Source organism: Sander vitreus, chromosome 14 (genome assembly GCF_031162955.1).
Source record: "Sander vitreus isolate 19-12246 chromosome 14, sanVit1, whole genome shotgun sequence".
Taxonomy (NCBI): domain Eukaryota; kingdom Metazoa; phylum Chordata; class Actinopteri; order Perciformes; family Percidae; genus Sander; species Sander vitreus.
The window spans coordinates 8,396,831-8,416,543 of NC_135868.1; the positions used below are offsets into that span (position 1 = coordinate 8,396,831).

At 38.7% G+C, this 19,713-nt stretch overlaps 2 protein-coding genes, 1 long non-coding RNA gene and 3 other non-coding genes across 11 annotated transcripts in view; all 6 read left to right on the plus strand.

Annotated features, from left to right (window-relative positions):
• Nucleotides 1-280: 280 nt before the first annotated feature.
• Nucleotides 281-4,574, plus strand: LOC144529222 (uncharacterized). Of its 5 annotated transcripts, none has more exons than XR_013502967.1 (7): nucleotides 297-343; nucleotides 792-906; nucleotides 1,405-1,445; nucleotides 3,473-3,562; nucleotides 3,926-3,989; nucleotides 4,198-4,299; nucleotides 4,386-4,574. It is a non-coding gene; the product is annotated as an uncharacterized LOC144529222 (long non-coding RNA). The 5 variants fall into 5 exon arrangements; XR_013502969.1 differs by having other exon boundaries at nucleotides 792-860; XR_013502965.1 differs by lacking the exon at nucleotides 792-906 and having other exon boundaries at nucleotides 281-343.
• Nucleotides 786-923, plus strand: LOC144529495 (small nucleolar RNA SNORA9). The gene has a single exon (XR_013503002.1). It is a non-coding gene; the product is annotated as a small nucleolar RNA SNORA9 (small nucleolar RNA).
• LOC144529494 (small nucleolar RNA SNORA9) lies at nucleotides 1,606-1,743 on the plus strand. Its single transcript, XR_013503001.1, has one exon. It is a non-coding gene; the product is annotated as a small nucleolar RNA SNORA9 (small nucleolar RNA).
• On the plus strand, nucleotides 3,699-3,833 carry LOC144529496 (small nucleolar RNA SNORA9). Its single transcript, XR_013503003.1, has one exon. It is a non-coding gene; the product is annotated as a small nucleolar RNA SNORA9 (small nucleolar RNA).
• Nucleotides 4,575-6,875: 2,301 nt separating the features above from the next.
• rbm43 (RNA binding motif protein 43) lies at nucleotides 6,876-10,759 on the plus strand. Its single transcript, XM_078268591.1, has 4 exons — nucleotides 6,876-6,961; nucleotides 6,992-7,197; nucleotides 8,011-8,102; nucleotides 8,221-10,759. Exons 2-4 carry the CDS (start codon nucleotides 7,014-7,016, stop codon nucleotides 9,424-9,426), a joined length of 1,482 nt encoding a protein of 493 aa, XP_078124717.1. The 5' UTR covers nucleotides 6,876-6,961; nucleotides 6,992-7,013; the 3' UTR covers nucleotides 9,427-10,759.
• Nucleotides 10,760-10,995: 236 nt separating this feature from the next.
• Nucleotides 10,996-19,713, plus strand: part of myo1g (myosin IG) — a 54,548-nt gene continuing 45,830 nt past the window's right edge. The window contains exons 1-3 of one of the 2 annotated variants that reach the window (XM_078268589.1): nucleotides 10,996-11,155; nucleotides 15,266-15,366; nucleotides 19,286-19,494. In XM_078268589.1, coding sequence (XP_078124715.1) covers nucleotides 15,272-15,366; nucleotides 19,286-19,494 — 304 coding nt within the window. In that variant the 5' untranslated portion in view covers nucleotides 10,996-11,155; nucleotides 15,266-15,271. Of the gene's footprint in view, nucleotides 11,156-15,176; nucleotides 15,367-19,285; nucleotides 19,495-19,713 lie in introns of those variants that run through there. The other variant, XM_078268590.1, reaches the window with a different exon arrangement.

Here is a 19,713-nt window from a genome sequence, read left to right on the forward strand (position 1 = left end):
TTCAGTTAATACCAGGTTTATTGACCTTTTATTGTTGCAATTACATTTTTATTTATTGACACGGCCACTGCCCATTCCGTTATTGACGGATTTTCACTCTCTTAATACATTGATGATTTTCACCCCAAAAGTAATTGTTTTTTAGAGAGAATACGTCAAATTCAGTTGAAACCATGGATGTATTAAGAGAACTGAAACACCCAGCCGCCATCTTTGGTATTCTACTGCCCCCTGCTGGGAGACCCGTGCATCGTTTTGGAGAAGAAGGAAGCCCCGTGCATAAATTTACTACGTTACATCCGGGCAGATAGTTCAGTCGAGCATACAGCAGTTAAACGGAGAGGTATGTTTAATTAATCCGCTTCCATCCAACTTAAATTCTAAAATGTATAAAGTTTATTACTTCGTGAAATGTTATTAGAAGTGAAAGGTTGTGATAAAATGGCGGTTTTGTTTAGGAAATGTTGTTTAAACGGTTAGTCGGTGAAATGCGGGCGATGCACTTCTGCTAACTTAGCAGTATCACACGCATGTTAGTTTTTAACAGCCGTTATTTATTTATTTAGTGTTTATAGACTAAAGACTTGTGTGTAACGTCCAGCATCAAGATGTCAAAGTAGAATTATTTTTATTTGTTTGACTACTTTGGCAGCAGTAATATCTCCCAGCCCATGTGAATGCATGGGATTGGGTTGTTTAACGTTATACAAGAAACAACAATGTTGAACTTGCAAACCCATTAGTTATAAACTTCAGAGAGACGTTTCTGTATTTTATTGTTGATTCTGCAGACCTTTCCAGCGAGGCCGAGCCTGCAGTGGTTATGTCCTTTCCTGTAGTGTCTGCTAGAGAGATATGAGGTCTGTTTGAGGCCTTGCTGTGTGACCCTTCATGGCAGGGTTATAGGTAAACCTCAGACAAACTATGTAAAAGCATTCATTTCTCGTTTTAAAATGAAGTATTATTCCTTAAAGTTTGAGCTTTCCCTAATTCTGTGTACTGTCTTCTCATTTATGTTCACTGAAAAGGGAAATTCCTTGAACCAACAAGGAGACCATGTGCCATGAAGGGAAGAGGGTGCAGGCAAAAATTATAGCAGATTTCACTGCTTATCTGTCTATAGTTACAACTTTGGCAGGGCAAAAATAAATACAATATGCAGAAGACATTCTTTTGATATTGACATGTACAACTATCTGTTTTTATGTTTTATGCGGTCTACTTGAAAATTGGTTAAGTCAAAACTTAACAATCAGTATTTTAATACATCAGTCCAAGGCATTGCGAATATATGGCATATTTATAAGTATGAAATATGCACAATTTGTACATGATATATCAGAGTGGCATGACATTCCCAATGTTTGTAGTCGCGTGACTACTATTTATTTTCTGTGTTTATAGACTGAAGACTTGTGTGCAACGTCCAGCATCAAGATGTCAAGGTAAAGCTGATCTCCCATTTTTGGCAGCAGTAATGTCTGTCAGCCCATGTGAATGCATAGGATTGGGTTGTTTAACGTTATACAAGAAGCAACGATGTTGAACATTCAGAACCTTTAGTTATAAATTTCAGAGAGACGTTCCTGTATTATATTGTTGATTCTGCAGACCTTTCCAGCGAGGCCGAACCTGCAGTGGTTATGTCCTTTCCTGTAGTGTCTGCTAGAGAGAGATGAGGTCTGTTTGAGGCCCTGCTGTGTGACTCTTCATGGCAGGGTTATAGGTAAACCTCAGACAAACTGAAGTGTTTGTTTAAAGCATCAATTTCTCGGTTAATGTGAATTATTATTATTATTATTATAATTATTCCTAAAAGTTTCAGCCTGCCCTAATTTTGTAGACATTCTTTTCTGAAATTCCTTGAACCAGTAAGGAGCTCATGTGCCAATGAGGGAATGAGTGTGCAGGCGAAAGACCAAATCCGCAGATTTCACTGCTTATCTGTTAGGGATGGTACGGTTCGTGAAAAAACATCCGACCCGTTCGGAGCGTGTGTGTCGCACGGTTCGTCAGTACACTGTTAATGTGCACTAACCACTTACTGCTGTAGTGCCCACTTTCGACACCTATGTTAAAACACTTACTGGAAACGACGAGGGGGATGAGCGTGACGAACGCAACACATGGCAGCTGATTGGACGAACGCACCACGTTGTTGTTGTTGCTGCTCCCGAATTTCAAAACCGACTCTAATGGCGTCTCGTTCTGAATACGATCTCGTATTTTACAAAAATAGTTCACCGAAAAGTGTCGAGCCGACCGCTCCTCAAGTAGAGTGTGGAGTGCTGCAGGTCACGTCGCATGCAGAAATGGTAAGTGGGAGAGATGAGTTGGAGGATGCGCCAGCGTCGTGTATATAGTCTGGTGGTGTGTGGGAACATTTTGGATTTCATGTTACCTATGATAACAGCGGAAATAAAACGATAGAACTGCCACTGTGTGCATGTATTGTGCAACATGCATTCAATATGCTAATTTTAGCTATATATCATATATGCTGAAGTATATTTCTGGAGTGTTAAAGATTAAAAGAAAAAATAACAAAAACCTAAAACCGAACCGTGGATTTTGTGAACCGTACCACCCCTATTATCTGTCTATGGTTGCAACTTTGGCAGGGTAAAAATAAATGTATATTTAAATGAAGAATACATTCAAAAGACATTCTTTTGGTATTGGAATGTACAACTACCTGTTTCTATCATGGAAATGGATCTTGTGTAAGAGAGTCACACCTAAACATCCTTTTTCAGCTGGTCAGCACTGATGCATTGAAATACTACTACATTAATCAATATCAGAATTTTGAATGTGTCAGTGCAAAATTGGTGTATTTTATAACTTATGAAATACAGAATGCATAATTTAAGAGTGGCAAGTAGAGCTGGGCAATATATCGATATCGTGATATGAGACTAGATATCGTCTTAGATTTTGAATATCGTAATATGTCTTTTCCTGGTTTTAAAGGCAGCATCACAGTAAAATGATGTCATTTTCTGAACTTACCAGACTGCTGTAACTGTTCTATTATTTGCCTTTACCCACTTAGTCATTATATCAACATTACTGATGATTATTTATCAAAAATCTCATTGTGTAAATATTTTGTGAAAGCACCAATAGTCACTACACTACAACACAACACTACAATATCGTTGCGGTATTGATAGAGGTTTTTGGTCAAAATATTGTGATATTTGATTTTCTCCATATCGCCCAGCCCTAGTGGCAAGGCATTCCCAATGTTTAATTTGGTAAATTAGCTTTTTTCCCCTGGTTTTACACAAATCTTGAAGTGAAAACCATAACTCCTTTATACTATCGACACAAACTACAAAACGGTGCATCATGTTTCACTTAAGTGTCTTACATAAGCTATTGAAGTTTCATTTCTTCATAGCACTTAATGCGTCATGTGACCTATTTAGGTACATTTTGTTAAAATGCCCAGTAATTTTTTTTACAGGCCTGCAGAGATGAAGCCAAGCCTTGCCCTGCTCAGACCTCCTGACTGACATCTGGTGCTCGAGTATGAGTATGACTTTGAGCTAAAAAAGTAAGGTTATTTCTTGTGATTTTTAAAGAGCTGATGTGGCCTGAAAATAGCTGTTTTGTCATGATTGTGTACTTGCAATACCCGCTACATTGCCTTTGACCAATCCCCTATATTTAAACATTGATTGTGAAGGCTTGTGCAGACCTTTCCAGCGAGGCTTAGCCCGCAGTGGCTTTGTTCTTTCCTGTTGTGTCTGCTAGAGAGATGTGAGGCTGTTTGAGGCCCTGCTGTGACTGTACATGGTGGGGTTATAGGTAAACCTCCAACATTGTCATCTTAGGTTTCAAGCCAGACGCCATTCTTTGGTGTACTGCTTCATTGTCTTATTACCTTGACCGAAAACACATTTCTTTTGCATTACAGGAGTGGAAGACTCAGCACTACGTTCAGAGGCGTTCGGCTGCTGAGTGCAGACGTTGGTCAAGTGGTATGTTTACCTGAACTTTTGTTTTTTACTAGTCAAAGTGACAATGAATGAATCGTAGAACATCAACCTGCTCTCAGGATCCTGTTTCTTTCGTCAGACAAGTGATTAACTCAACTCTTTAGATTTTAGTCAACATTTTTGATGGTTTGTCTTATTTGCTCTAATAAAGCATCTGAGAAATACTGTTTGCATTCTTTTCTATTCCCAGAGTTCAAAGCTTCCAGTTGGCCTCAAAGAAGAGTTTACCAGTAACCATGTGGATGATGTTGCTCCTCATGGAATTCACCAACATGACAAGACTTTGACACAGGTGGATATATGGTATTTATCCTAATTAGTCTGATGGGTCTTCGTGTATTACAATAAAGAATTTATTAGAATTTTCTTTATTTGCAGATATCGTTTGAGATGAACCAGTTCATCTGCTGAAGGCAACAAAGGTCACATTTGTACCACTGCAGTAAAGTCGATTTCTGTAATAGGCAAGAAAGAATATTTTGTGTTAAGCTTTATGTTGGTGGTAAATTCATAATGTTGTACAAGGTATTGAAGAGAAACGCTGTTGAAATAAAGATTCTAAACACACTTGCTGTAGTTGTAACTTGATTGGCAGTCGGAAATAATAAAAAAATGTAGTTAGTGAAGAAAACAGTAATTTACACAATAATGGTGTCCTGTGATTATCGTAGAACAAGAAATTCAGGCTACATCTGGTTTTATATTCATCACGTCAGATGACGATCACGCTTTTGTGGAACAGGATTTGCCTGGACTGGCCAACTGGCGAAGGACAGATTAATTAAAATTAAAATCCTGAAACTGGGAAAAGGTCTGCAAATCAAAACACGATACATTTCATGTCCTGATTAAATGACAAAATGCTACTCGGTGTAATTTGTAGTTGGTGTTCCACTTCGGCGGAAATTCTGCCGGATTTCACGGTTTTTGGCTGGTTGTCTGTCACCTTCTGCTTTCTTTGTGTTGGAATTTTATCCTCTGGATTTCTGAGGACTATAGTTAACTGCTCCTCAGATCTCTGCAGGGTAAATCCAGACAGCTAGCTAGACTATCTGTCCAATCTGAGTTTTCTGTTGCACGACTAAAACAACTTTTGAACGTACATGTTCCCCCAAAACAAGTTCCTTTTTGCAGCGGCACCATTGCTCTGTCTGGTGCTAAGCACCGCCCATGATGATTATGATTGGTTTAAATAAATGCCAATAAACCAGAGCACGTTTTCCTCCCATCCTGGAATGCTGTGTGGACTAGCCAGACCCTCCTCAGCAGCGCTGTGGAGGAAGATCTGGCAAAGCAAGACTTAATAGTTACATAACCTTAGGACATAAGGTTTGAAATATTGTTCTTATTCTGAAACAAAGTGAAATACTGGTCAAGATCCGTGTGAGGGTGCTGTTGCACCACGTGTATACTGTAGCCCAGGGTCTCCTGGTGAGAAGGAACCTACAATTTAGGGGCGGTCGTTTTATAAAAAAAAAAAAAGGTTTTAAAATCCGGGGTGTTATTCGGGTGTGAGAAATATTGACCTGCAGCTTGATTTTCTTGTTTAATAACGGTAAGTATTCAAATGAGAAGTACTTTACTGATATTGATAGATCATGAGAGATTTACAACTGAATGAAATGTGATCCATGGATGGGGTAGTGCGCTAACACTGGATAACAAATACCTTAAGAACTGCTTACAAAAGCTTTCATGCTTTGATGTAAACCCTTCTGACAAATTGATTAGGTACATGGGTAATGTAATCAAATACAACTGCCCAGCTGTAAATTCTACCTAATGCTATATATTTGGTTTTCATTGACACTGTCAGAGAGGTATTCATTTAACTGTTTAATATTGAGGTTGTAGTTTGCAGTGGTGTTGGACTGGATTATATTGAAATGTGTTTTTAATATTCCCCCCCTCATGTTTGTCAATGAGATGGACAAAACATTAGAAACATCTCTTTGTAAAGGTATTGGTTGCATTCAAATTTAGTCAATATTTTGCACATACCATTCATTTCATAAACACTGTAGCTCCATTCACTTCATATATGTATTTAAACTTTTTTTATGATTGCGTGACTTTTATGTTAAATTGGCTAAAGCCGAAACTTTGTATAGTCCTACTGTTATGCACCATGACACCATGATGTGAAAACCTACTTGGCAATAAACCTGATTCGGATTAGATTTTACTAGGGCTGAAACTAATGATTATTTTCATTGTCGAATAATCTGTCAATCATTTCAATTTTCTCGATCAGTTGTTTGGTCTATAAAATGTTAGAAAATGATTTAAAAAAAAAAAAAAAAAAAAACCATCAGTGTTTTCCAAAGCCCAAGATGATATGCTCAAATGTCTCGTTTTTTCCACAAGTCAAAGATATTCAGTTTACTGTCAAGAGGAGTGAAGAAACTAGAAAATGTTCACATTTAAGAAGCTGGAGTCAAAGAATCTTCTCTCCGATTATCAAAATAGCTGGCGATTAATTTAATGTTGGACGACTAATTGATTAATCTAAGCAGCTCTAGATTTTACAGCTGTATACTGTGTGGTGAGGGCTAACCAAGGGTGGCTTTCATGCAAGTGAGCTAGGAGTGAGCTCTCTTAGTTTGCAAGCAAAGGCGTGTGACAGATAGCTTACATAAACATTAAATTAGGTGATGAAACCTATTAATATTACTTATTTAATTTTCCCCCTATAGTGTTTTATTTATACATGTTAATCTTTGTATGAAGGGGATGGATACATTGATTGTAATGTAGTGATTGTAACAATGGCCCAGTTATTGAGTTAAATTTAGTTTTTCTTACTGGGAAAAAAAAATGTCGAGAAGGAATTTTATTTTATTGTGGAATCTGTGAACTGTAAACCTGGAGCGGAAATGACGACATTACTTTCGGTTTCATCCGCGCTGATAAAGTCAAATCAAGTCATGAAGTTAAGAGAAATTAGCTTTTAAGTAAGTTAAAAGCTAATTTTGCTGTCACAGTGTCTCCAACACCGACGTGACGATGGAGAAAAAGGGAAGCATAATTGAGGTTTTTGGGGTGCCAGATGTTTTACCAGCTGACAGGACAGCTGATAAACTGCAGATTTATTTCCTCACAGCCAAACATGGAGGAGGAGAGGTGCTGAAGGTGCTGTACCCCTGTAATCAGCCGGGGCAGGCTTTCATCACGTTTGAGGAGCCTGAGGGTAAGTCATGGTGAGCCACAATGCACTTATTAAGCATGATGATGTTAATGTAGAATGTAGATAGAAACGTTTAAGAATACGTTTTTATTTTTGTTTTGTTTTTTAATGGCTGTTGATCCCACTTTTAATAATTATTAACTAATCGGTGGCCTTTATCGCCCTCTATTGACCATCATGAGGAGTTGCAAAACTGTTATTAGAGGTACATCATGTTAATATTATATATAATCTATTAGTTGTTTGGTCTATAAAGTGTCAGAAAATCCGATGATGTGCTCAAATGTCTTGTTTTGTCCACACTCAAAGATATTTAGTTTACTGTTAGAGTAAAGAAACTAGAAAATATTCACATTTAGAAAGCTGGAATCAGAGAAATTTTACTGAAACCAATTAATTGATTATCAAAATAGTTGGCGATTAATTTAATAGCTGGCAACTAATCGATTAATCCTTGCAACTCTAATATATATACATATATACACACTGTGGGTCTAAGTTTATTTCCTGTGGCTCATTTCAGTAGCTGTCTTCTAGCAGTGCAGTTTCACCACACTGATCTATAATTATAAAATGTCTCTGAGACGAATGAAGCCTTCTTCATGTTAATGGATCTTCTGATCTTCAACTGAAAACACCATGTAACCTTAGCCTGCATTTTTCTACTAAGTAAGAATAGGGTGTTTTTCTTTACTGTACAGTTATATCTCACTCTACAAATGAAAGGTGGTTGAAGTTTTTTTATTCCTGTATTATATCCCTGGTTAACGTCAGTCAATCATTGAATCAAGTAAAATGACATACTTCTTTCCACAGTTGCTGCTCGAGTCTTGCGAAAGGGCTCCCATGTGTTGGAGCTGAATGGTCAAAAATATCATCTAACAGTGAAAGCACCTGAGCATCTTGAGGTAACTGAACATTGCCAACACATTTATAGTTATCCCTCCTATGTTAGGTCAGATTAATCATTTACCCCGTCTCTTTGTGTCGTCCTGTTGGTGTGTTTTCTTCACCTCTTATTCTCAGATGGATTTACCAGTGGAGGCAACAGTACATTTGAATATTTTCCACAATAAGGCAGAGGTACGAGAAATTCTCAGGTCAAATGGCTTTGCTTTGACGGATCTGAGCAGCGATCAGGTGCGTGTCAAGGGTTCGTTTCTGAAACTTAGGACTGTGAAGGCGTCTTTGGAGCAGCTTCTTCAATCACAAACTAAAACGGGCATCACGCCGGTCCCAAAGGCTTCCTCTGGAGCCATTTCCAAATACTACACCAGCAACAGCTCAGTGACACATGGTAATGGAAGCCAGTTAGAATCCCGAGAAATGCCTCCGCAGGCTTCTCCATCTTCACCCACCACCTCCTCATCCTGGGCATCTGGCTTTTCCAAAAAACATCCAACCTCTCCAGAGTACAGAGCTTCGTTTTCTCCAAGGCCAGACCAGCGTGGCTCATTCAGAGCTGGAAGGGAGTCCTTTGTCATTGATGCAGATGTGTTTAGGTATGCAGACCGGCTCAGGAAAAAAGACATTGAAGGCATCCTAAACAGCCATAATGTTACAATGGAAAAGCATGAAGTCGGTGATAGCTTCAACATCACTTTACTGGGGAAGAGTGTGACAATAGCTGTCGGTAAACTACAGAGCCTCCTGAATGATCTCAACAAATCACTGCGCACACAGGAAGTTCCTCTGAAGAACATGGATCGTGAAGGCCTAGCTCTTTTAGAAAGAATTCGCAAAGACAGAAACATTTACAATTTAGTGCTTGTATGTCCGATGAATGACAAACTTCACCTGATAGGACCGTCTGGCGAGAGCTACAAGTTAAAGCAGAGGCTGTTGGGGAGGTCGGTTGACCAGTCAGGACGTACAGGCAGGACACCCTCCCGGAGGAGGAGCAGCTCTCTTCCACCAATCAGACACACGAACACAGACAGAGATAGCGGTGTCATCGCTTATCCATCTCCTGTTGCAGCTGCAGGTTACTCTCCGTCAAAGTACTGGGACAATAAACAGGAAGGTGCTGAGTGCGAGCGGGGAGCTACTGCTAGTTTTGGTCCAAGTGTAGCTTTGAGGGGAAGAAGCCACTCTGAGTCCCGTGGAAAAACCCGGGCAGAAAGCATTAATGTGCAAGAGGTGGTAACCAAACCTCCTAAATCACCCAGGAAAGCCTTAATCCAATTTCTATCAAAAGATATAAAGAAAAAATTTAAATCTATGAGAAAATGAAAAATGAGCATCGGTTATGTTAATGAAGGTAGACAGAACATTCTTAGTACTGTTTATATCAGCCCAGTCTCATGGCAGTTCGTGAAATGTTTACGTATTTGTATGTATTGATTCGTGAACAGGACACGATTATGTCGTTTTTTACGTGTGGTGATTACGAATTTTAATGTAATGTACTTAAATGGGAAGCATATTTCACGATCACAACACGACAACGGTAGGGACTAGTATGAAAGCAGAAAATCAACAATACAGGACTTTCACCCCGGAGACCGGGGATCGCGTCCGGCCTGCTGCAGTTCCTTTCCGCGTTATTGTCTTCTTAACCTCAACCGTCCCGTTGTTGTGGCGTTTCATGTCCCCGTTGTTGCGTGCCACAGAGACCGCGGATCGTGTCCCGTTGTAGTCACCGGCGTGTGGCATTTAATTTCCCCGTTGTGGCCGTGTGTGGCGGTCCGTCCTGTTGTTGTCGCTGGCGTGTGGCATTTAATTTCCCCGTTGCTGCGTCCCCAAGAGCAGCCCAGTGTCGTGGCAGTTCGTGAAATGGTAACGTTATCGTGACCTGTACACGAAATAAACGAGAAAATCGTGACCTGTATACAAATCGATAAATAAAAATAACGTGATTATTTACGAACTGGCGTGAGACCAGGTTGTTTATATATATGTGTTATCTGTTATGTGTTATTTGTCTTATTGAATAACAGATTTGAGTATGCATTGACATGGTGTTGTATAGTACAGCCTGATTGATACTGGATTTATCGGGCCAATGGCATTACCAAAATTTGATTTTTGGGAATTACAGTTTACTGCTTTCCTGCCTATAGTTAAATGACATGATTAATACCGCTCATATCTGTACAGTAAATATGGAGCTATTGTCAGCAGCTGGTTAGCTTAGAATATATTCTATCTTATTAACCAACATACCCTGTATCTATGCTGAGCTACAATTAGCCAATAATATCAACTAAATAGCTATTGTTGAAGTGTAAAATTGAAATTGAACCATCAGATTGATGAATGTTGTTATGTGGTGCAATATACTGATTTAGACTGACACTGTATTCTTAATATTCATCATACTCAAACAATAATAACCTCTGCATAATATTAACATTATTAAACTTCTTTACGTTATTTACAGGTTTAGCTGACATCTCTCGCACAATTGTGTTTCATTGCTTGCACTGTAAATGTTGGTGATAAATTGAATGGCTAAAATATAATTTATGTAAATGGTAAAAACAGAAGAATAATATGGCAATGTATCAAACAAATGTGCATTAAAAAACGCCAACATTAACAATAAAGTACAGTAGTAAGTTTTTTTAAGGCTCTTTGGGTCGTAATTAAATGTGATAATGAGATTTATGTTTGATGTATGTGAGTTTGTGCTCTACCATAGTTACATTGTGCATCTGGGGCAGGTGTCAGTGTGTGTTTCTGTTAATGTTTTGTTACTGTAACACCTGAACGCAACATCTAGATGGAGACAGAAACAGATCCTTGAGAGGAAACGTGAGCGGGAAGTGAAACAGTCTCTGACATTCGACTGAGCTCATGCTGAGAGGAAGTACTAATGGCTGAGGAGGCTCTAACAGGCAATTATATTTACAGAAAGAGAGGTTTGGCTGGACACTGTTGACTTTATATAGTATAAAACGGACTTTAGATTAAGCATAAAAAATAACAGGCTGTCAAAGACACAGATGCTCTACACAAGGTAGGTGTTATGTATTAATACAAATATTTCAGTTTGATGGTAAAGTCCCTTTACTCATTTTCCAATCAATGCTTGTATCAGTTATGATTAAAGAGACCATTTAAACAGGGCTGCAACAGTGACTATAACTATGACTCACAGGCCTTTCTTTTAACAGTAATAACTAAAACAAATCAGTCTGATGAGAAATCTCTCCACCACAGAGCTCCGGGCTGTGGGTTTCAACTGTTAGTGTTTGTCTGTTGCCATGGTACCTCAGAAACTTAACATGAAATCTGTCTGACAATAAATGATTTGGACTGGAGGTTTTCACCGTTGCATGTTCTTTTAGCCACAACCAGGAAACGTAAAGATAACTGCCTATTTGGAGGGTTAACCAACCAATTAAAGGTTAAGTTCACCCAAATTACTAAAAATATTGAGTGTCAAAGTTCAGTCTTGACTAAAATTTGTGGATTGGTAAAACAATCCTAACTCAAAGGTCCAAGCTTTTCCTAGAGCATTAACTGCATCATTGGATTGAGTTTGCTCAGTTGTCACAAAGAGGGATCAGTTGACATGCAAGCTCAGTTCGTACGTTTTGTCCATGTTTACTTAAAAGTTGAGCATCAATGCTCACTTTTGACCTTGGAAATAGTATGACCGGTGTCTTTAAGTAAAGGTCTACTTCCCAGCTTTTCCGGAGCGTTCAGTTGTTTCTGGGCTGTTCGAAAACCCTGGACAAAGCTGGTTTTGAGATGTCTGTCTCTAAGATTGGAAATAGAGGCGGCCATTTTGTTTCAAATTTGATTTGTGGTACATGCTGTCAACTGTTCTAATATGGACTATTTATTCAGTGGAAAGTGTTGCTGTAATGGCTTTTTTTCAGTGATTTGAGCGCCACAAGTAAAATTCAATTCACTTCTGTTTTATTGGAATGGAGGCAGAAATCCCAGAAACATATTCCAAACTATCCACATGGCTAAATACCATTACACGTATGTGAGAAAAAGTTTTTTTTTATAATTTGTGTGAACCAAGCCTTTACATTTTAAGTAAAAGGAGTGACATAAACAGGTAGTAGTAGTAGTATTAGTAGTATTGTCTACCTGTAAGTGCCTTCTTATATTCAAACATAGATTTAACTTTTTTTAGGTTTTCATACTGGTCATCCTTATCACAGATTATTCATGAATCAGACAATAAAGGCATGGACCTTGGTTGTCATGGGAAACTGAGTCATGAGCTGAGCTGTGTCACTCAGCCTGTTTGGAAAGATTAACACACTGCTGAAACATGTGTTGGAGAACTGCCAGCAGCTGAAAATGAGGGACAAAAGGTCAAGCTCATCACTTTAGAGCATCCTGACCTTCACACAATGCTGAGATGTAAACGGATTAAAGCTGGAAATCAGGAATAACTTTGTAGATTTGATTAAGGTTTTTCAGTGCAGTTCAAATATTTGTACCGAACACCTCTAAAACAGATGCAGAGAAAAAGTTGGACTCTGGCGCTTAAACTGACCACAAGTTGATCCATGGGACTGAATGAGCTTGATGGGGGAAGCATTAAGCTTTTATTATGTTTGTGTTTTTCATACCACTGTAGTTTAACAACTGTGAAAGATTAGGCAAATTAGATGAAGATCAGTCAAATTAAGAGGACATGACAGAAAATGTTGAGTGGGTAGGTTTAGGCCTGCAGCAGCATGAACAACAACAACAACACAGGAAACATGGGGGAAGTTGATTTTTGTTATCAATTTCAATTTATTGTTATTTATAGTGAATTATCACCATGGACCATGGTCTCAGAACACTTCACAACAACAATTTAGCACATGTAAAAGACAAAGTTAACTTAAATATAAAATCAACAACACAAAAAGGAATATAATTGGAGCAACACAAGTTAAGTTAATAAAACAACGAAGGATAATGCATAACAACATAAACAATAAAACAAAGGTTCTGAGGTTATGGATTTATGTCCATAATGGTTTGAAAAACGACATGTTTTAAGTCTGGATTTAAAATTGTCCACTGAGCCTGCCTCCCTAACGTTGGATGGAAGACCATTCCAGAGGGAGGGTGCACGAAAGGCAAAGGCCCGGTGACCAGCTGATCTTTTTTTAATATTTGGGATGATCAGGAGACCAGCATCCATAGAACGAAGGGGGCGTGCTGGGATATATGGTGTAAGTAACTCACTTAGGTAGGCAGGCGCAAGTCCTTTTAGGGCTTTGAAAGTCAACAGAAGATCTTTAAAATCAGCCGTGGCTTGATTAGAGCAGCCAAAACTGGTGTAATGTGGCTACATTATTTTCTGTTAGTCAAAACTTGGGCTGCCGCATTTTGTACCAGCTGGAGACTTTTATTATTATTATTATTATTATTACATTGTATATATATATATATTGTATATTTATATATTTGTTAGTAATATTTCTCTGTCTTCATTTCCCCTGTTTAACTAAAGCTATGAACGCACTTCCAATAAAGGTTGAAGACAGCATGTTGGCCTTTGAGGTGTTTACTGGGAGTAATTGTGAAACTGTGAAAACAGTATTGGAAAACAATCCAATGATAGTGATTACAAAGCAGAAAGAGATGATACCATAAACAATAGTTATGCAGTGTTCAGGATTCAGACTGTAATTACAAGCTGCTGAGTCAGAAAACCTGTTTACCTCAGCCTCTGAGTTGTAATTGTGACTCTGGGATATCACAAATTTCTGACAGCTATATAACAAACTTGTTGAAAAAAAAACAACTAAAAAAGTGGCAACAAACCTTTGGTGAAATGCACATCTAAATCAAATAAAATCTTGCCACTAATCATATTGATTCAGCAAATTGTATATGTGAAACGTGTTTAACATATGATTAACTAATCTGTAACATAAATTATGTAACAAATAGCTTAAACGTTGTGACTACAAAGCTATCAGTGGTTAGCCTAACCATTTTGGAATAATGTGTTGAACACTTCCAAGTTGGAATAATAGTAGGTTTTCCTTTTCTTACAATTCTCCCAGTTAAATAATCACCTAGTAGTAGCCTATCTTTTTATTGAAGATTTTGAAAATGTGAATTAAAGTTGTCAGGGCATTAAACCAATGATCTGTAGAGCTTTACGAATCAAGACTCAATAGTCTGACAATGGCATAGCCGTCAGTGCCGACAAAAAACCTGTTTAAATTGAAAGTCAAATCAAAACGTGGATTTGGTAAATCTTAACTACGTAATCACAGGACAGCATAATTTAGCGTCTTCTTATTTCCTACACTAGTAATTGTCTCGACTCAGATACATGCAAGGGACTTCACAATTGAACAGTGTTCCTCAGGTGGTTAAAAAAAACAAGTTCCTAAAAAGGTTTTTCATTTCAAGAAAAAGGTCAAGTTGTGTGAAAGGGGTGTCTCTGCGTTAGTCAGCATTCGACACATCTGATCTTAATCACACACCTACACACTTTTGTACATTTGTATTACATGACAAAGAGACAAAGTTCTGCTAAACCTTTTGGCTCCAGCATAAAAAAAACAACAAATCTATTGCAGCTTGGCTCTGGTGGGAGTTGGGAACCTCTGTTTTTGAGAAAACCCTAGGGGACAGGTTGTAGGCCTACTGCCATTGCAAAGTTAAGAAAGGAAATGCTACGATCCTTCCCAGGAGATAAAGGCCTTTTTCCACCCCGAAAATTGCCTGGCAGTACACGTCAGATGTGGGTTTCTGTTTGTTTGGAGAAAAGATACACTAAATACACACAAAAGCAAGAGTGTAAAGCCTTGAGAGTCACAGTTTGTTTAGAAAGGTCTTGTGGCAGGAAGAGAGAGATGGAGGAGGATGCAGAAGTAGTATGAGCTCTTAAAGATAGCCTCCTGCTATTTATATTTCTGCATGAGGGCATTGGCTGACTGACAGGGTGACGTGCTGTTGCTTGTAGACCACAGCTCTTTTTGACTTGACTAAGCACACCCTCAAATCCACCAGAGCTCACCACGCCTACAGCACACACACAGTCTACACCAAAAGTCAACCATACTTCTCTTTCTTCCTTCCTTGATCTACTTTCTGTTCCTCAGCGTCTTGTCCGTCTTTAATTCTTTTGTGTGTTTGGTGAATTTAGACAGAGATGGCAGAGCTGGAGGGCCTGGAGTTTGGGAAGTCAGACTTTGTGCTGCTGGATGAGGTGACGATGGAGCAGTTTATGGAGAATCTGAAGTTGAGGTAAGGAGCCTGAGTTAGAGAGGAGGAAGGGAGGGGAAGCAGCTGTGTGTCAGAGATGCAAAGGGTAACGCTTCATACATACCGCAAATGTGAGGGAAAACTGCAAGTTTTTAATGTGTGTTAAAATTAGTGTAAAATAAGTAAGATCAAGGTGTACACTGTTATAGGCTACTTAACTGTCTCAGACATCCAAAAAACTTACAAAATTTGTCGCAATAGCACAAAATTACCAAATTACCATTACCAAAACATTATCTTTACAACTTCTCTCAAGTAAGGGGCTGAGTAGACATACCTAAAGATGAAACATAAAGGGTAACTTAGTCACTTTTCCCGCTCAGCCTCAGGGTTCGGATATAAGCGTGTGGTTGATGTGATCATCACCACAGTACATACTGACTGTCATGTGAAGCAAATAAAGCACATGGGACGTTACCAAAAAGAACAGCTAGTCTCACCAAACCAGTCGAAGTAAAATAAGTAAAAGTAACTTTTTTGTTTTGTTTTGTGACCTTTTACTCTTTCTTGGTGTAAAGCTTTGGGGATTTTACACTTGTCTCTTGGCTCTGAGTCCAGACAGTGTCCATTCTCACTTCCCTCTGTGTCTTTCACAGGGGCGTCATGTCCTCAGTTCAAACTGTGAGAAATCACACAGTTTTGCCCGGCAGTCATCAGCACAGGCAGACAAAGTCCAAAATGTCAAACAATATCAAATAAGCTCTGGAGAAACAATGTACACTCTCTCAGTTGACGTGTGCACAGCAGGTGGCTCTAAATTCACATTTTTCACATAGTTACCTATAGTTACCCTGCTTGTTATAAAATACTGTATGTAGCTGAGTTTTATCACACAGCTGGATCAGACAAAGCAGCTTTGGTGGCAAAGCAGACGCAGGCACTAAAGTTGTGCTGATTATGTGTGTACTTTAATGATTTGCAGGTTCTGAAGTTCAGGTGTTTGCATTTCTATTTTTGTATTGTATTTGCATTGTCCTTGACTTGTTAGTAATAGGCTGGTAAGCAGGATATCTCTTAAAACAGATTTCCATGGAGGTTGTTGGCCAGAAAGGCCTTGGTGGTGATCCTCCACCACCACCATTACACATTTAGTTGCCATATTGTGAAAAGGTCAAGACTAGATTTTATCTTTATTTTATTTCGAACATAAAATAACAATAAAATAAAACACAATAAGTACGTAGTAACACACAATTAGGAAAAACAATATCTGTGAAGTGTTACAAATAACATGTTCAATCTGTCTGAAAAAGAGCGGGATGAAGCCGAAGCTTGTTATTTTCCCACCCCTCATTCAACTGTAAATAGTTCCTGTATATATCACATTTTTTTGTATGGCAAGATAACAAATATACACAAAAAACATATATCATTTTAAACACATACCAAACATTGATTGGAAAAGTGAACATGTTTTTATTAACAAGACATCAATTGTAGTGATTGATATGACCCCTTTAATAGCAAGTTGGAAAAATGGCAATACAGGATTTTTTCATTCCTTCTAGCTCTATCAAATGCAGATGAACTCAGCCACTTGTTACTTGATTGGTCAGTTTATTACCAGGAAGGAGGCTAGGGTGACTTCTCTATAATTTTATTTTGGCAACAAACCCAACTCATTCTCAAAGGAAACCTAAAATGTGCAGCAATAGTCCTGCTTTTATGGGGATGATTTTAACCATTTGTGAAAAAAAAAAAATATACAACCTTCTCAGTCAGGCAGCCATAATTATCTATAGCTGTGTCTCAGTTCAGTGGCCGGATCCTCCAGGACTCTGCCCAGGCAGTAAACCTGAACTCCAGGCTCAAACAGCTTTTGCTTTCCAAATGACAAAGTCAAAGTCTCCCAGGCCAAAACTATAGTTGGTTTTAGGTTCTTCTAGTCAGCTGGCTCAAAAAAACAAAAAATCCCAAGTCTATAAATGAGGACAGTGGTCTGGTCTTACTGTAAATGGCCAACTACATGTAAATACCACTTGAAAATTGGGAGTTTACTATTAAAGTTGAGACATTTCCATTGGTGGACAAAGTATTCAGTACTATTTCACTTTAATAAAAAGTTAAAATGGGGTTTCAAATTTCCAAAAGTAAAATACTGAGGTGATATAAAAATGATGTTTAAGTACTCATTATGAAAAATGGCTCCCTAGAGAGTGGTATTTCTAAGTCAACATGTAAACGCCAACTACTTTACATATTGTTCGTTTAGTTTGAACAACACCATTCGTCTCATTTCATGACTTTATCATGTGTACACTCTTTATCTGCAAAGTAAGTCATTTGATGGAGTAAAACATATCATGTTTCCTTCTGAAATGTAGTGCATTATGTTGCACAAAATGACTATATTTAATAATAATAATGATAGTATAAAGCAGTTAAAAGTTGTACTTAAAGGAACATGCCGACTTATTGGGACTTTAGCTTATTCACCGTATCCCCCAGAGTTAGATAAGTCCATACACACCCTCCTCATCTCCGTGTGTGTCGTAACTCTGTCTGATGCAGCCATTCGCTAGCCTAGTTCAGCACAGATCCTGGAGGTAACCGGCTCCATCTAGCCTACTGCTCCCAATTAGTGACAAAATAACGCCAACATTTTCCTATTTACATGTTGTGATTTGTATAGTCAAAGCGTGTACAAATAACAAGGTCACATGAGACACAGCCATCTTCTAACCGTATACATACTGGGAACTATATTCTAAGAGGCGAAGCACTGCTACTTGGGTGGAGTGATTAGCGCAACACCTGAAAAGCACCGTTGTTACTCTCTGCTCCTCACCATGGTGTGCTCGTGTGCTGCGAGCAAATCACTCCGCCCAAGTAGCAGAAGTTACAGTGCTTCGCCTTCTGAGAATATAGTTCCCAGTATGTATACGGTTAGAAGACGGCTGTGTCTCATGTGACTTTGTTATTTATACACACTGTGACTATACAAATCACAACATGTAAATAGGAAAATATTATGGTTATTTTGTCACTTATTGGGAGCAGTAGGCTAGTTGGAGCCAGTTACCTCCAGGATCTGGGCTAAGCTAGGCTAGCGGTGGGTGCATCAGACAGAGTCCCAATAAGTCGGCGTGTTCCTTTAAGTAAAGTTATTGACTGTAGCCTTCTAAGTTTCTTTCCTCTTGGGCATTTAATAAGTAATTATGTATAGGTTTATGCCTGGCTTTTATTATCTATATTGTTAATCCAGTTCTATTGACATATTAACAGTGACCTACTGATATTTCCCAACTTTGCTGGCTGACCAGAACCAAATGAATGATCCAGTAAACAGCTAACTAGTATACTAGTTGTGTCCTCCAAATTCGGGAATAAGGAGGCCATGCTTCAGCCTTGTCCCAACCTTGTCCCGTTATGATCAACTGAGTCTACAAATGTGAACCTCAGAGGATCAGCCCCTGAATTGGTGATACAGCTTACATGTCCAGTCCCAGACCCCCTAACAAAAAAGTTAAACAGTATTTAATTTTCCTCCATTAACTCTTGTGACACGTCAATTTTACCTCTCGCAGCTCAACAAACCCACATGAGGTTACTCAAGGCTGTGAACGCCCTTTGAACCACCAAGTTTCATTTCCTGCTCTCAGTGCACACACACTTGTGTCACTTCAGGAAGTTACACAGGACATAAAGGTATACGGAACTTATAACTCAAGGGTTTTTTCATGGGTGGTGTGAAAACGTCATAGTGCAAAACGCCTCTTTTTCCCCTTAAATGAATGATTGAATTAATAAAATACTTAAATATATAAAATCCTACATATATGTAGTATGTACACACAGCATATTTATTGTTGATGCATCACTTTATATGATACTTGTGCATGTGACCTTTGTGAAATATGCCATCAGTATGTAGCCTATGTATTTTCTTTTCTTTGGACAGGTTTGAGAAGGGCCGTATCTACACCTATATTGGAGAAGTAGTCGTCTCTGTTAATCCGTACAGACAGATGGACATTTACGGCAAAGATACCGTTGATGCGTACAGGGGCCGGGAGCTGTACGAAAACCCTCCTCACTTGTACGCAGTGTCTGATGCTGCCTATAAGGCCATGAAGAGACGGGCCAAAGATACCTGCATCGTCATATCAGGTCTGTCTCTTTCTCACTCTTAAGCTTCACCTAATAAGTCACAGGCCTGTGTAAACTCTCTGCTGTTTTAATTAGGCTACACTTCCCACACTATACATTTACAACACACTTGATTCTCTTGTTTGTGGAATGATTCCATGTAGCATAATGTTTACTTTGATGCGTTAATCCTTTGAAATTGATGCTGATTACACATGTGGAAACAACACTGCTAGATGG

What these genes read in the sequence shown, in the direction of transcription:
- rbm43 (XM_078268591.1), top strand. Translation starts at nt 7,014, where the DNA reads ATGGAGAAAAAGGGAAGCATAATTGAGGTTTTTGGGGTGCCAGATGTT. An exon ending in CACGTTTGAGGAGCCTGAGG is followed by an intron (nt 7,198 to 8,010) that starts GTAAGTCATGGT and finishes TTCTTTCCACAG; the next exon opens with TTGCTGCTCGAGTCTTGCGA. An exon ending in AAGCACCTGAGCATCTTGAG is followed by an intron (nt 8,103 to 8,220) that starts GTAACTGAACAT and finishes TCTTATTCTCAG; the next exon opens with ATGGATTTACCAGTGGAGGC.